This window comes from Geotrypetes seraphini, chromosome 11 (genome assembly GCF_902459505.1).
Source record: "Geotrypetes seraphini chromosome 11, aGeoSer1.1, whole genome shotgun sequence".
Classification (NCBI taxonomy): domain Eukaryota; kingdom Metazoa; phylum Chordata; class Amphibia; order Gymnophiona; family Dermophiidae; genus Geotrypetes; species Geotrypetes seraphini.
In genome coordinates, this window is record NC_047094.1 from 27,360,325 (window position 1) to 27,377,310 (window position 16,986).

The following is a 16,986-nucleotide window of genomic DNA, read 5'->3' on the forward strand; positions in this document are numbered from 1 at the left end:
TGGGGTAATGAACACCATCATCGGTTCAAAATTCCCTCCCAGACTGTCATTTACTTTTCAAATAAGCCGATAACTTAGCTTTCACCCGACGGGAGCTCTTGCCGTTTCGCTATTAAAGATTTGTCTGGGGTTAGAACATAAGAATATAAGAAATGCCGCTGCTGGGTCAGACCAGTGGTCCATCATGCCCAGCAGTCCGCTCACGCGGCAGCCCTTTTGGTCAAAGACCAGCGCCCCAACTGAGACTAGCCCTACCAGCGTACGTCCTTCTTCAGTAGGAACTTGCACAACTTTGTCTTGAATCTGTGGAGGGTGTTTTCCCCTATGACAGCCTCCGGGAGAGCGTTCCAGTTTTCCACCACTCTCTGGGTGAAGAAGAACTTCCTCACTATTCACACAGCCATCACAGTCTTCATGCATTTGCATTACCGTGCATACAACTGCTGACTATTCATAAGCTTTTATTGTTGATGGTGTTTGTATCAGAAAACGGCAAGAGCTCCCGTCTGGTGAAAGCTAAGTCATTGGCTTATTTGAAAAGTAAATGACGCCGTCTGGGAGAGAATTTGAACCAATGATGATGTTCATTACCCCAGGCTCTATTCTCCCTCATAGTTGATTGCGGGTGTTTGAGGTTCATCCCCCCCCCCCCCCCCCATATAAGAGTGATATCAATGTGATTGGTTTCATTCAACTTGATTGGTGATTGGTAGTTGTTTGTATCAAGCCATTCCTCCTCTTCATTGCCTTAGTAAAATAGCCTCATAAGCCTCAAATCAGTAAATAAATGTTGGCTGGAGGGTTAAATAACTGAATATTCAGCACTAGCCAATTTCCAGATATCAGTGACTAGTGCCACCATTCCTATAACGATGATTTTCAGTGCCATTTCCCAGATAACTATCCAAACAACATAGGCTGTGCCAACATATGAGAAAATTTTCTTAAAAAAAAAAGAAGTGCCCCTTCATGTAGCAGTTTGAGAAAATTACAAAGGCCTTCCTGCCCCAATGGGAGATCGCCATGGAGGCCCCCAATCCCAGGAAGACCTCAATGTCTCGGCGAGTCCAATGCCCCACCTCCCCAGTGTCAATTTGGAACTAAAACATTTAAAAAATCACCCCATTTCCACAGTTCTGAACCTTTTCCATGTAACCCAAAATGTCATTCCTGTCCGGCTTGCCCTCTTCCTCTCTCCCTCCCCTCCTCCTCCGCACCTTGACTTACCCCCAAGGAGTCGCAGGCGTGATAAGAGGTAGAAGCAATCCCCACTTGCTCTTGCCCTGTAGTCTGCTAGCTTCAAAGTAGCACTGGCTGACCTCTAGCAGTAGAGGTCAGATTGTCAAATAAGGATATACAAATGAACATTTATATATTTTACCCTCCCAATTGCATTTCCATTATTTGTGCCATTTTCTTCATTTATTGTAGTTCTATCCTTATTCCGTATGTGGCAGGTTAGTCCATGGCTGTTCTTGTCTATGTAATATATGGTTTACTATATCCACAATTTTATTATGTATACCACTTAGAAATTATTATAAGCGATAGTATCAAATTTTAAATAAACCTGAAACAGATATTTACCTTAAAAGGTCTTTATAACTCAGCCATCCTTCTCTCTTGCTTTCAGGCACCATTAATTTGACTTTCAGAGAGTGACATGTAGACAGGACAGAATCCACCACTGGTGCCAAAACCTCGTTAGTAACAATACATCTTGCCCTAGAAGTGTGCAGTCTGTGCAGGATGTCTTGGGCGGTTAACTGGGTAGTCCCGGGAATGAGGACCAAACCTAAACGACAGCCAGGATGCTGCATTTACTAGACAGGTTTGGATTTTCGTGGCTCTTTAAACTACTGCCTAAATCTAAATCATTAGTAACATTAGTAAATGACGGCAGTTAAAGACCCGGAATGGTCTATCCAGTCTGCCCAAATATACACTCTATAATTTAATGATTTAATTTAAAATTGTAGGTTTTTTAAATTGTTCTTTTTTTTAAGATATCTCTGGACCAGAAACCCAGAACTCTGCCCGGTACTGTACTTAGTTTCCATTCTACTCCATCAAAGCTCACTCCAGCCCATCTAAACCATCCCAGCCGTCGAAGCCCTCCCCAGCCTATCCTCAACTGAATGGCCATATACGAGACACAGACTGTGCAAGTCTGCCCTGTACTGGCCTTAGTTCTTCAATATATACCAGTATTTTCTGATAAGAGATCCTCTGTATTCGTCCCATGCTTTTTTGAACTCTGTCACCATTTTCCGAAGATGAGGTAGGAGACATCCGCACACCAGGAGGAAGAGAGAGAACGCAGAATGACGTCCCCCCATTTGAAGAGCCGAAAACAATTTCAAGAGTAGCACTGGAGGAAGAGGACTGGCCCTATACCATAGACGTGGACTTACGACCCCCAAGAAACCCCCGAATAAAGAAGATGGGGATCATCGTAGGGGACTCCATTATACGTCACGTGGACAGCCACACTGCAGGAGGAAGAGAGGACAGAGTCGTCACCTGTCTGCCTGGAGCAAGAGTGAAGGACGTGGCCAACAGGATCTCCAGGATCATAGACAGCACAAGGGGAGAGGATACTGCTGTGCTCATCCACGTGGGAACAAATGATGTGAGCGGACGGAAGTATGACAGGGAAAAGATGAAGTGCCAGCTCCGCTCACTTGGAAGACAGCTGAAGATCAGGGAGGTGAAGGTGGCCTTCTCCGAGATCCTCCCAGTACCAAGAGCGGATGGAAAGAGACAAGGGGAATTGCAAGCTATTAACGCCTGGATGAGACGATGGTGCGAAGAAGAAGGCTTTGACTTTGTGCGCAACTGGACGGCGTTCTGGGGAAAAAGCAAGTACTACAGAAATGATGGACTACACCTCAACAAGGAAGGAGCAAGAGTTTTGGCAGGCAACATGAAGAAGGCCATCGAGAAGGCTTTAAACTAACAAATAGGGGAAAGCCGACAGTCGACCACCAGTTGATGGCACGGACGACAGGATGCCCCGATGAAGGAGCCATGGGCAACTACTCATACACAGGAGGGGACGACCTGACAGCAAATAAGGAAGACAAGGCAGGAAGGGACAACTCAGACACAGGAGGGGATGACCGCACAGCAAACAAGGGAGACAACACTGGAGCAGTTAAGGATAACGTGAAAGAAACAGTAGGGACAGCAAAGAGTAGAAAGTCCAAAAAGGTAACACGAAGAGAACTCAAATGTATGTATACGAATGCTAGAAGTCTAGGAAACAAAATGGGGGAACTAGAGACAATAGCAAGACATGATAAGTTGGAAATCATTGCCATAACAGAAACATGGTGGAATGAAGAAAACAAATGGGACACCGTACTACAGGGATACAAACTATATAGAAGAGATCGAGTAGGGCAGAAAGGTGGAGGTATTGCCCTATATGTTCAGGAAGGAATAGAATCTGTTGAAGTGGCTACGACGGAAACGAAAGAGAAGCTAGAGTCCCTCTGGGTCAAGATTCCTGGCCAAAACAGCGCAGACACGAAAATTGGCCTTTACTATCGTCCCCCAGGACAGGCGGAGGAAACTGACTCAGAAATGATAGAGGAAATCAAACAAGAATGCAAGACGGGCAATGTAATAATATTGGGAGACTTCAATTTTCCGAGGATAGACTGGAAACTAGGAACCTCCAACTGCGGCAAGGAGGCCAAGTTCCTGGAGGTGCTAGGGGATTGCTTCCTGGAACAAATGGTAAAAGAGCCGACAAGAGGCAACGCCACCCTGGACTTGGTACTAAATGGCCTCACGGGACCGACAAAAGAAGTAGAAGTTACGGTACCGCTGGGGACGAGCGATCACAATGTGATCAACTTTAAGCTTGACATCGGGAATAGAAAACGTGCCAAAACCTTAACCAAAACCTTTAACTTTAAAAAGGGCAAATACGATCGCATGAGAGCCATGGTGAAACAACGACTCAAGAAAAAGGTGGACAAACTTGAAACGGTAGACCAGGCATGGTTCCTACTGAAAAATACTATCACAGAAGCACAAAATCTCCACATTCCAAGGATCTCCAAAGAGGGGAGAACAAAAGGTAAGGGAGAACCGGCATGGCTTACCAGACAGGTGAGGGTAGCCATAAAAGAAAAGAAGGACTCTTTCAAAAAATGGAAACACATGAAAACAATCGAAGCATGGAAAATACATAAAGATGATCAAAAGAAATGTCACAAGGCGGTGAGGGATGCCAAAAAGGACTATGAGGAAAAAATAGCGCAAGAAGCCAAAAACTTCAAACCCTTCTTTAGATACGTGAAAGGGAAAAAACCCGCAAAAGAGGCGGTGGGACCCCTGGACGACCAGGGAAGAAAAGGGTACATCAAGGAAGATAAACAAATTGCTGACAAACTAAATTCCTTCTTTGCGTCCGTCTTTACGGAGGAGGATACCGCTAAAATACCAGAAGCAGTGAAAGTGTTTAGTGGAGTAATAGAAGACAGCCTCACCACAGTTGAAGTGGAGTTGGACCAGATATACTACCAGATCGACAAACTTAAAAGTGACAAATCCCCTGGACCGGATGGAATTCACCCGAGAGTTTTAAAGGAATTGAAGGTTGAAATCGGAGAGCTATTGCAAAAACTTGCCAATCTGACAATCAGAACTGGACAGATACCAGAGGACTGGAAGATAGCGAATGTCACGCCAATTTTCAAAAAAGGATCGAGAGGGGAACCGGGCAACTACAGACCTGTGAGTCTTACGTCTGTCCCTGGAAAGATGATTGAAGCACTGATCAAGGATAGCATAGTCCGGCACCTAGATACACACGACTTGATGAAACCCAGTCAACATGGGTTCAGGAAAGGGAAATCATGTTTAACGAATTTACTTCAATTTTTCGAGACCGTGAACAAGCAAATTGATAGTGGAATGCCGGTGGACATAATATATTTGGACTTCCAGAAAGCATTCGACAAAGTTCCACATGAAAGGCTTCTCAGGAAACTACAAAGCCATGGAATAGAGGGAGATATACAAAGGTGGATAGGCAAATGGTTGGAAAACAGAAAGCAGAGAGTGGGCATAAATGGGAAGTTCTCAGACTGGGAGAAAGTGACTAGTGGTGTGCCCCAGGGCTCAGTGCTTGGGCCAATCCTATTTAATATTTATATCAATGACCTGGAAGACGGAATATCCAGTGAGATCATTAAGTTTGCAGACGACACAAAGCTATGCCGGGCAATCAGATCGCAGGAGGATAGCGAGGAACTCCAAAGCGACTTGTATCAGTTAGAGAAATGGGCAGAGCAATGGCAGATGAAGTTCAACGTGGAGAAATGCAAAGTAATGCATTTAGGTAGTAAGAATAAGGAATACGAGTATAGAATGTCAGGCGCAACTCTGGGTAAGAGCGAACAAGAAAAGGACCTGGGTGTACTGATAGATAGGACCCTGAAGCCGTCGGCACAATGCGCGGCAGCGGCAAAGAAAGCAAACAGAATGTTAGGCATGATAAAGAAAGGAATCACGAGTAGATCGGAGAAAGTCATAATGCCGCTTTATAGAGCAATGGTCAGACCACACTTGGAATACTGTGTCCAACATTGGTCTCCCAACCTAAAGAAGGATATAAAACTGTTGGAGAGGGTGCAGAGACGAGCAACGAAGTTAATAAGAGGTATGGAGAACTTGGAATATGAGGAACGACTCAAGAAACTGGGACTGTTCTCCCTTGAGAAGAGGAGGCTGCGAGGGGACATGATCGAGACGTTCAAAATGCTGAAAGGCATCGATAAAATAGAGCAGGAAAATAAATTATTTACATTGTCCAACGCGACACGGACAAGAGGACATGGTTTGAAGCTAAGGGGGGACAAGTCCAGGACAAATGTCAGGAAGTACTGTTTTACGCAGCGAGTGGTAGACGCCTGGAATGCTCTCCCAAAGGAGGTTATTAAGGAATCCACTGTGCTGGGATTCAAAGGCAAATTAGATACACATCTCCTTATGAGAGGCATAGAGGGATATGGGTGACTAAAACTACATCAGGTGTATACCTGACTGGGCCTCCGCGTGTGCGGATCGCCGGACTCGATGGACCATGGGTCTGATCCGGAGATGGCAGTTCTTATGTTCTTATGTTCTTATGTTCCTCTCTACCACCTCCCTCAGGAACACTTTCCAGGCATCTATCACCCTCTCCGTAAAGAATTTCCTAACATTACTCTTGAGTCTACCACCCCTCAACCTCAGATTATGCCCTCTGGTTTTACCATTTTCCTTTCTCTGGAAAAGATTTTGTTCTCCGTTAATACTTTCAAGTATTTGAACGTCTGAATCATATCTCCCCTGTCCCTCCTTTCCTCTTCTAGGGTATACATATTCAGGGCTACCAGTCTCTCTTCATAAGTGTTTTGGTGCAAAACCCCTATCATTTTCGTCGCCTTTCTCTGGTCCACTTCAACTTTTCTTATGTCCTTTGCCATAGGGCAAATGTATGTAATTCTTATCTAGTAAGGATTATTCATTAATAAAACATATATCGACATGAACATAAGAATCCACTGAAGGCCACAATATCTTTTATTGGAACAGTATAAATTTATCCCAAAAATATTAAGCTGTAGCTTTCAACATCTATATTAATCTCAATTTATGTACAAGATCAGTTTTGGATCGTTCTTATGATTTTCCCAATAAAAAGCAGTAAGAGATACAAAGAACAAAATTAGCATATATATTAGCATGGATTAATTAGACAAAGCCAACAACATGGATTTAATCAAGGGAAATTTTGCCTCACCAATCTACTACATGTCTTTGAAGGGGTGAATAAACATGTGGATTAATGCGAGCCTGTTGATATTGTATATCAAGATTTTCAAAAGGCATTTGACAAAATACATCATGAAGGACTCCTGAGGAAATTAGAAAGTCATGGGTAGGAGGTAATGTCCTACCGTGGATTAAGAACTGGTTAAAAGATAGAAAACAGAGTAGGGTTAAATGATCAGAATTCTCAATGGAGAAAGGCAGATAGTGGGGTTCCTGAGAGTCTGTGCTGGTATAACTACTTTAAAAAAAAAAAAAAAAAATCTTTATTAATTTTCAAAACTAATACAAAATGCCAGGAATTATACAGACTTTAATAATCAACGTAAGCACTTAAATTCCAACAATAACAATGCAGAAGAAAAATATCCCTCCCCTCCCATCCAACAATTTAATCAAGAAATAAACCAAAAAGATTCCCCCCCCCCATCCTGGATATACATAAAAATAAACAAAAATAAAAGATAACTATGTTGAAGTAACAAAAGATGTCAATGGACCCCAAACCAAATTAAAAAAACTGCTAGGCCCCAACATATCAGCATTCATCTTTTCATAGTTGTAATCTAAACCTAAACTGGCCCACCAAAAAGGAAAGTTGAGGCGGTCACAATTTTCCAATTGCGGGTTATCATTTGCATAGCTATCCCTGTCATAATTAGGAAAAGCCTGCATTTGCAGCGATCCATGGGAGGCTTAATATGCAGCAATGTTCCACATATTATTGCCTCATACGTCAAAGGGATTGTCGATTCCAGTATGAGGTTAATCTGTCCCCATATTGACTTCCAGAAGTTGAGTAGCAAAGGACAATAGAAAGAACTGCTGCTTTTAACATACTGTATTTATCAATGATCTAGAAATGGGCATAACTAGTGAAGAAATTAAAATTTGCATATGACGCAAAGTTGTTAAATCACAAGATGATTGTGAAAAATTGCTAAATGACCTTGCGAGACAGATGACGTCTAACGTGAGCAAGTGCAAAGTGATGCATGTGGGAAAGAGGAACCCGAACTATAGCTAAGCGATGCAAGGTTCCATATTAAGAAAAGGATCTAGGTGTCATCATTGATGAAGTTGAAACCCTCTGCACAGTGTGCAGGGATGGCTAAGAAAGCAACATAGAATGTTAGGTATTATTAGGACAGGAATGGAAAACAAAAATGCCTTTGTATCTCTCCATGGTGCAACCGCACTTTGAATACTGTGTGCAATTCTGGACACAGCATTTCAGAAAAAAATATAGTGGAATTACAATAGGTAAAAAGAAGTGTGACAAAAATGATAAAAAGGATGAGACGACTTCCCTATGAGGAAAGACTAAAGAGAATAGGACACTTCAGCTTGATACGAAAGAGGTCTATAAAACGTGGAGTGGAATGGGACGACATGGATCGCTTGTTTACTCTTTTCAAAAACACTAGGACTAGGGGGCTCACATTGAAGCTACTAAGTTGTAAATTTAAAAGAAATCATAGAAAATATTTCTTCACTGAATGTGTAATTAAATCCTGGAATTCTTTGCCAGAGAATAAAGGCGAAAGCATTTATCTTAGGGTTTGGATAATTTCCTAAAAGAAAAGTCCATAAGCCATTATTAAGATAGACTTTGGAAAATCCACTGTTTATTTCTAAGGTAAGCAGCATAAAATCTCTTTTACTCTTTTGGGATCTTGCCAGATGCTTGTACTTTTGTAAAAGCCTATGTAATACCTTACTTCCCCCCCCCCCCCAAACAAACAACAGGCTACGACCACCAGAAACCAAACAAGACATAAATCACCTCCCCTACCTTGACAGATATCAAAAGCTCTCTACTTACTCATTGCCCCACAAACCGGGAAAATGGCATCCATACCAGAACCCGTAATATCAAGACTACAATACCAGATATAGCCAATCTTCTCTCCAAACCATATACGCGTCTCCCTCCATATTCACGGTGGATGCGTTCCAGCAATAGGGGCGAATATGAAAAAAAACGCGAATAACTTTTTTATATGCTATTCGCGTTTTTGGGGAAAGTGACATTATTTTTTTCTATTGAAACAGCGAATAGGAAGAGGAGAACGCATCGGATGCAGGAGCGGAGGGAGTTTCCAAGGCAGATGCTGGTGCTATGGTTGGAACCGACACTACTTTGGGTTGCAGCCTGCTCGCTTCCAACTGCCGGCCTCATTGTGTGGCGAACCACGAGAAGAGCAGGAGTTAGAGGCTCTGGGCTGGCACTAGGACGCATGTGTTTGTGTCCACTCCTTCACCCTGCCAGCATGGACTGCAGCTTCTCTCTGCTATAAGCCTTGGCTACATGGAGGACTTTGCGGGTTGGCACTCTGGCTCCTTCTCCTTCTAGCTCTGGGAATGTACCGAGCCCTGCTTCCCTTGTTTCTTCCTTGATTGCCTTCCGGCTCCTTTTCTCTGACCACGGTCTTGTGGCATACATACAGCCTGTGCTACCCCTGTGATAGTGAGTGGGCAGCAGGGTTAGGCCAGTAGCGGTTGCTTTTGGTGGGAACAGGCTGGACTTTGTCCTGCAAGAGATTCCATTGGCGTTAAAATAAAATCTCTACGTGGCAAGATCGAGGACAGTAAAAGTAAAAAAAAGTTTAATGATGATGTGGTTTTTTTTTTTTTTTTTGGGGGGGGGGGAATCAGTGGCTGAAAAATTGCGAACAATTGAAACCATAGATACGGAAACCACGAGTACGGAGGGAGAAGTGTACCATAAGCATACTCCTGCGTGAACACAAACCAAATCATCTGCGTCATGAACCCTTACGAAATAACGTAATTCCTGGATATGGTCAGGCTCTTCTAAACTGTAAATTGCATTGAACATATTATTGATCCATAAATACTAATGCAATTGTGGCCTGCATTGGCCACTGTTAGAAACAGGATCCCGGACTTGACGGATCTTTGATCTGTCCCAGTATGCAACTCAACTCATGTTTTCAGTTTCTTCAGGGCTCCTGCAATTGCTGCACCACAAGGTGAATATCAAACTTCACTGGCTCCCAATAATCTCCAGAATCCATTTCAAATGTTCCTGCCTGGCTTTTAAGATCATTCACGGCATCCTCCCTCCTCTTATCCCGCTATCCTTCAACTCCTCCAGTCCCGACTCCTCCAGAACTGCCCAAAGGTATAAACTAGCCTTCCCCTCTCTACGCGGCATCCACTATGCAGGCAAACTGGGAAAATCCCTTCTCTCCAAAATCACAGGTCTTTGGAACGACCTCACCATCCCGTTGCGGAACCTGGACTCCCTTCAATTATTCCGCAAACAACTGAAAACCTGGCTTTTCATCAAATTGTAACTCTATCCTCCCCCCCTTTTTCTCCTAACCTTCTTCACATAAGTTCTTGTAATCCTTTTTCTTCTTCTCTACCTACTATTTTAAGTTCTTGTAAACCGTGTCGAGCTCCATACTCATGGAGATGATGCGGTATATAAACTTAAGGTTTAGATTAGATTAGATTAGATCAAAAATCCAACATATTGCTTCAGTGGATGAAATGGAGCCCAATAAACTTAGAACAAACAAACAAAAGACTGCAGGTTTTGTACACGATGAAGGCGGTCTTTATTGTGACAAATAAATCTTTTGATTAAAAACCTTTTACCAGGTAAGGGACCCAACACGGTTAGTCCGAAACACGGACCGTGTTGGGTCCCTTACCTGGTAAAAGGTTTTTAATCAAAAGATTTGTCACAATAAAGACCGCCTTCATCGTGTACAAAACCTGCAGTCTTTTGTTTGTTTGTTCTGGATTGTTTTTCACTGCAGAGAGTTGGACCCTGGTTTTTTCCTTTGTTTTGGTTTGTTGCCCAATAAACTTATCAATGTGCCTTTAACCTGCAGCCTTTCTATCCTGAGAACAGCATCAAATATATTATTAATAATAATAATAACAATAACAGTTTATATACCACAGGACCGTGAAGTTCTATGCGGTTTACAATGATTAAAAATGTTACAGATTGAGTAGTATTAACAGAGTTGAAGTTTAGCAATCAGTTGTGGGGAGAGATTGTGCAGTATAGCTGCCTACGTACTTTAGGAACAGATATGTTTTTAGGTGTTTCCTAAATTCCCCATAAAGTATTCGCAAGCATGAGTAATTGTTTCAGATCTTTACCCCATAATGCTGCCTGATATGAGAGGAGATGTTGATGATGTCTTTTAAATTTACATCCTCTAACCCAGGGGTCTCAAAGTCCCTCCTTGAGGGCCGCAATCCAGTCGGGTTTTCAGGATTTCCCCAATGAATATGCATTGAAAGCAGTGCGTGCACATAGATCTCACGCATATTCATTGGGGAAATCCTGAAAACCCGACTGGATTGCGGCCCTCAAGGAGGGACTTTGAGACCCCTGCTCTAACTGGTGAGGCAACGAGATTCGAGTTTGAGCTTCTCATATGTTGATTGGTTGAAAAAGAGAAAAGGTAAGATATGTATCTGGGGGCTAGGCCGAAAAGTACCTTAAAGCAGAAACAACCAAACTTAAACTTCACACGAGCCTCCATCGGCAACCAGTGCAGGAGTCGGTAGGAAGGAATTATGTGATCGAACTTCTTCAGCCCAAAAATCAGCCTGACCGCCGCATTTTGCACCAGTTGTAACATGTCTGTGGCAAGTGTCCATCTGGAAATAGTGATCTTCTTACATGTATCTGGAATTCTTACAAAACATTTTATTATCCTAATTATCCTCATCTAGATGTCAGAATTAAAGCATTCACTATGCAATAAGTGGCAGGCCGTAAAATACTCAAAGTTAAGAGGTTATGTAAATCCTTATGAATTTCATCATTACCAAAACTATTACAGTCTCTCACTGCTCTCTCTATAGAGACATAAGTCATGACAATGTTCAACAGAACCTATGTGGTTAAAGTTAATTGCAAAATTTATTCATTTAAGTTTTTCAAAATCCTGGTTAATTTTACCCAGTTAAGTTAGGCTCGTGCAAATATCCATCCTAAAGTTAACCAAACAGGTTATCTGGGTACCCTTAGGACTGCAACCACACTAACCGGTTATATATAATCAGATTCTATTGGATTACACTGGCTGACCGTTGAAGAAAGAGTCCTCTTCAAATTTGGATGCGTCTTCTACAAAGCACTACATAGCCTATTGCCCAACTACCTTACTGATCAGTTCCTGTTCTCTTGGCCTTGCCACGCCACACATCAAACATTCTTTACCTTCCCCCCAGTCAAAGGTTGCACTCAGAAAAGGTTCATTAATAGAGACTTATACCAAGCCACTTTCAGAGATCCAGAACTGAGTCAAATGGTTGAGACTTTAGAAACCTTCTTAAAAACATACCTTCTCTCTAAATTTTTGTAATCCTTCCGAAGATATATGAGATCTGGCAATTAAGTTTGCAAACTTATCCTAGAAAAAGTGCTACATACCTCATTGCTGAATATCACTATGGTTACTCCCCTTGGGAAGCTATGCACCAACGCCAGCACCTAGTCCACCCTTCAAAGCAATTTTGGAACTCTTTTTCTGGAATGGCCATCAGAGCTGTTGTCGTATTACCATTGCTTTCTTGTATGTCATCAAAATGTCTTCCTTTCAATATTTCCTTTATTTTCGGGTAAAGAAAAAAGTCATTGGGGGCCAGATCAGGCGAGTAGAGAGGGTGTTTCAAAACAGTTATTTGTTTTCTGGCTAAAATCTCCCTCACAGACTGTGCCATGCGAGCAGGTAGTTTTGGCCTAACTTTTTCATGCAGCCTTTTCAGCACTTCCAGATAGTAAACTTGGTTAACTGTTTGCCCAGTTAGTACAAATTCATAATGAACAATCCCTCAGATATCAAAAAAGATTACCAACATTGTTTTGACTCTTGATTTGGACTGGTGGAACTTTTCTGGTCGTGGAGAATAGGCCTACTTCCATTGTGGAATCTGACGCTTCGTTTCATAGTAACATAGTAGATGACGGCAGATAAAGACCCGAATGATCCATCCAGTCTGCCCAACCTAATTCAATTTAAATTTTAAAAATTTTTCAGGGTCATATTGGTACATCCATGTTTCATCACCAGTGATAACATGGTGCAAAACATCGTCTTGCCTCTCCAAAAGGTCTTGGCAAACTTCGACTCTCCTTTGCTTTTGTTCAACGGTAAGCTCCTTCGGGACTATTTTTGCACACACATCTCCCATGCCAAGATTTTCCTGTTTTCCTATGCTAGGCTTCTCACAATCTGACATATTTTTGCAATGTTCTGCTTGTTGCTGGCCGCCCTGACCTTTGTTCATCAGCGATGCTTTCTCTCTCCCCTCAGAAAAACGTTTAATCCATTCGGACACTGCCATTTTCTTCATGGCATTATCCCAGTAAAATTGGGCTAACATGTCCCTGATTTCGCTTCCACTCTTGCTAAGTTTAACAAGAAATTTAATGTTTGTTCGTTGCTCTAATTCAAGCTCAGACAATCTTGCGATGGCACACAAAAACATGCAACAATAATGAACGCCACTCAGCAAGACACCACCACACGACACGAACACAGCTGTGAGACACTGATATGCCAAGGTTATGAAACATTACCTTGTTGTTTGCACAGTGCTGCCAACGTAAGTGCGAGGAGGCAAGTTCATGAACTTAATTGTCAGTCCTCGTATAGAGATGTAATTCTACTGTTAACTGCTTATGCCTAAGTTATGTTGAAGCTCACTGACAATGGTCAGGCTACCTCTTTTGTGAACTGCATACAACCAAAAGGCTTTTGAGATATATACATTTTTAAAAAAATGTATATTATGGATATGAATACCATCTGGTTGAACTAATGCACCCTAGGCACACCACTCATCCTTCTTTTCACCTAACCAGCTAACATTAGTTTGGATAACTTGTTGCAAGGAAGGAAGTTTAGAAGTTAAAATGTTCTGGTATACTCTTAAGGTTAAACAGACAAATCTTTTTCAATATGGGCCTCGTACTTCATAAACATTCTAAATGGGCCAGTATAGAAAATTCCAATATGGTCAATCTGCATACACATATGATTATTATGTGATATGATTATTATGTGATATATATATATATATCACATAATAATTATATATATATATATATATATTTAAATATATATATATATTTTTGGGATAAATTTATACTGTTCCAATAAAAGATATTGCAGTATTCAGTGGATTCCTATGTTCATGCCGATATATATTTTATTTATAAATAATCCTTTGGTAAGAATTACATACATTTGCCCTATAGCAAAGGACATAAGAAAACTTGAAGTGGACCAGAGAAAAACAACAAAAATGGTAGGAGGTTTGCACCAAAACACGTATGAAGAGAGACTGGAAGCCCTGAATATATATTCCCTAGAAGAGGAAAGGAGGGACAGGGGAGATATGATTCAGACGTTCAAATACTTGAAAAGTATTAACGGAGAACAAAATATTTTCCAGAAAAAGGAAAATGGTAAAACCAGAGGGCATAATCTGAGGTTGAGGGGTGGTAGACTCAAGAGTAATGTTAGGAAATTCTTTACGGAGAGGGTGGTAGATGCCTGGAATGTGCTCCCGAGGGAGATGGTGGAGAGGAAAATGGTGACAAGAGTTCAAAAAAGTTTGGGATGAACACAGAGGATCTCTAATCAGAAAATAATGGTATATATTGAAGAACTAAGGCCAGTACAGGGCAGACTTGCACGGTCTGTGTCCGTACATTTTTACATTTTTATCGGTTAATCTGCAGAAGTACAGCACTTTTTGATACTGTGTGCAGTGTGCACTGACCTGCTCGCATACAAGCCACATTAAACAGCCACCATTCAGGTATTCGAGGTAGAATTAAAAGGACCCTGTCTCCTCTTTGCAGACCACATGCCTCGGAGAGTAGAGCAGCCACTTTCTTCGAGAGCATTCCAAGCTCCTCAAAATTCAATTTCACTTCCTCTCCTCTACCATCTATCCACCAAAGAGCTGGATTTAAAGGTCTCTTTCCATCCTAGAGAATAACAGAAGGTATTAAATGATACGCTATATAGAAGTTACCATATATATATTTGAATATAAACTGAGATTTTTGGGCCAAAGAAAAATGGCCCAAAAATGGGGGTCTTGGTTTATATTTGTCCTCTGATCTGCACTCCCACTCTGCCCCCGCCTGGATCTACTGCAAGTCTTTTGTGGGCCTGCCTACAGCCCTGGTGGTCCAGTGGCATGCCAGGACTGGAGCAATCCTTCCTGCATCCTGTCCCAGCTGATTCTAAACCACCCCACCTATCTAACCTTTGTAGACCTTACCTTTAAAGCCCTGGTGGTCTAGCGGTGAAGCGGGGTAAGAGCAAGACTGAGGGAACTCTCGGCAAGCCTTTTTAATTGTAGCTCTCATGGGGCAGGAGCGTAGGAAGATTGCTCCTGTCCTGGCTCACCGCTGGACCACCAGGACTTCAGGCAGGCTGGGTAGGAAGGAAGGGAGGGAGAGAAGGAAGGAAGGGAGGAAAGGAGGGCTGGGTGCAAGGCAGGGCACTTGAATATAAACCCCCTGTTTTGGGGTTTTTTAAATTGAAAAATGTTTTTACAATGTTACAACACAGAAAAGTTAAGATATGGAAAATAAGCAAAAATACAATAATTTTTCATTTATACAATAAGAAAGAAGAAATTCCATCTAGCTCACTAAATGAGAAAAAGTGTTGAATATTTAAAGGGTAATATAGAAAGCAAATAATAGGGAAATAACCTGAATTTCTTAAGCAAGTCAACCTTTTTTTTCCCCCCTTTTTTTTTTGAGGGAAAAAAAGGTTACCTCGGTTTTTATTTGGATTGGTTTATATTAAGAGTATATGTGGTGCGTACAACATTTTTGTATATTATTCTCTGCGCTGAACTGCTTTCAAGTTTTTAATAGTGGCATATAAATATTTTCTAAATTAAGTTGCATTTGTATAGAAAACCATTCTACCTTTTCCATTTCGGACCATTTGTCCAAGACATCACTTGCAAAATTAAAGTATTCTGGTGCTTCTGATCTGTACAGCTGTTTGATGGCCTCAGCGTCTGAAAGGTTCTGAGGTGCAAATACCCTGTAATCTTTGCTGAACAGCCTGCAGGATGCCAAAGGAGTCCACAGGGCCCTAAACTCTTTGCACTTCAGTAAAATCTTCATAGCTGCAAACGATGCTGGATCCTGTATTACTTCTACTTTGTTACCTACAGTGAGAGGTAGATCAGAACCAAATTGATTGAATCACTGTTTGGTTGTATGACACTTTAGTCTTGCAAAATGTATATAGCATAGTAGAGAATAGTTAATTTTTTTCATATTTTCTTTTTGTAATTTACCCCTCTCCTCCCCCCCTTTTTACAAAGCTGCATTAGGCTTATCGCCGGCTGCGGTGGTATTAGCGCCGCTGCTCAAAGAATTCCTATGAGTGTCAGAGCTAAACGCAGCTTCCCCCCAAAAAAAAAAGGGTGGGGTGGGGATTAATTTCAATTTTACTGCAAATATAGCAGAAAAGGAAATATGACCATACAGCATAAAGAACCCCCCCCCCCCACCGAAAAAGCAATTAAATCCCACATCATAGTGCATCGTAGTGCAGTGGTTAGAGCTACATGAGGTTATGGGTTTGAGTCCCACACTGCTCCTTGTGTCCCTGGGCAAGTCACTTGAGGCTCCTTTTACTAAGCTGCGGTAGCGTTTTTAGCGCGCGCTGATACGTGGAAAAACTAACACCAGCTCAATGGAGGCGTTAGTGTCTAGCGCGCGGGGCATTGTAGCGTGCACTAAGCGTGCACTAAAACTGCTAGCTTAGCTTAGTAAAAGGAGCTCTTAATCCCTATTGCCCCAGGTCCATTAGATAGAGTGGGAGTCTGCCGGGCCAATTCGGGAATAATGCTTAAGTACCTGAATGATTTGTAATCTGCATAGAATTGTAGGATATGCAGCATATAAATTATTAAAAAAAGAAAAAGAAAGACAATAGAAAGCAAAAAGAAGAATGTAAAAGAAAAAAGGGACAATGCTCCTTTACGTACTAAGGCCCTCTTTTACAAAGGCGCGCTAAGTGTTTTAGCGCAGATAAATCAACACGTGCGCTAACCGCTTACGTGTCCATAGGATAACATGCACGCATTAGCGTTTAGCGTGCGCTAATA

General features: G+C 41.9%; 1 protein-coding gene across 1 annotated transcript in view; it reads right to left on the bottom strand.

Annotated features, from left to right (window-relative positions):
* Window positions 1–16,986, bottom strand: part of LOC117369032 (acyl-coenzyme A synthetase ACSM3, mitochondrial-like) — a 53,598-nt gene that overhangs the window by 25,121 nt on the left and 11,491 nt on the right. Inside the window, exons 2-4 of the mRNA XM_033962931.1 lie at window positions 15,791–16,038; window positions 14,620–14,830; window positions 1,588–1,795 (exon numbers count right to left, since the gene is read on the bottom strand). Coding sequence (XP_033818822.1) covers window positions 1,588–1,795; window positions 14,620–14,830; window positions 15,791–15,994 — 623 coding nt within the window. The 5' untranslated portion in view covers window positions 15,995–16,038. The remainder of the gene's footprint in view (window positions 1–1,587; window positions 1,796–14,619; window positions 14,831–15,790; window positions 16,039–16,986) is intronic.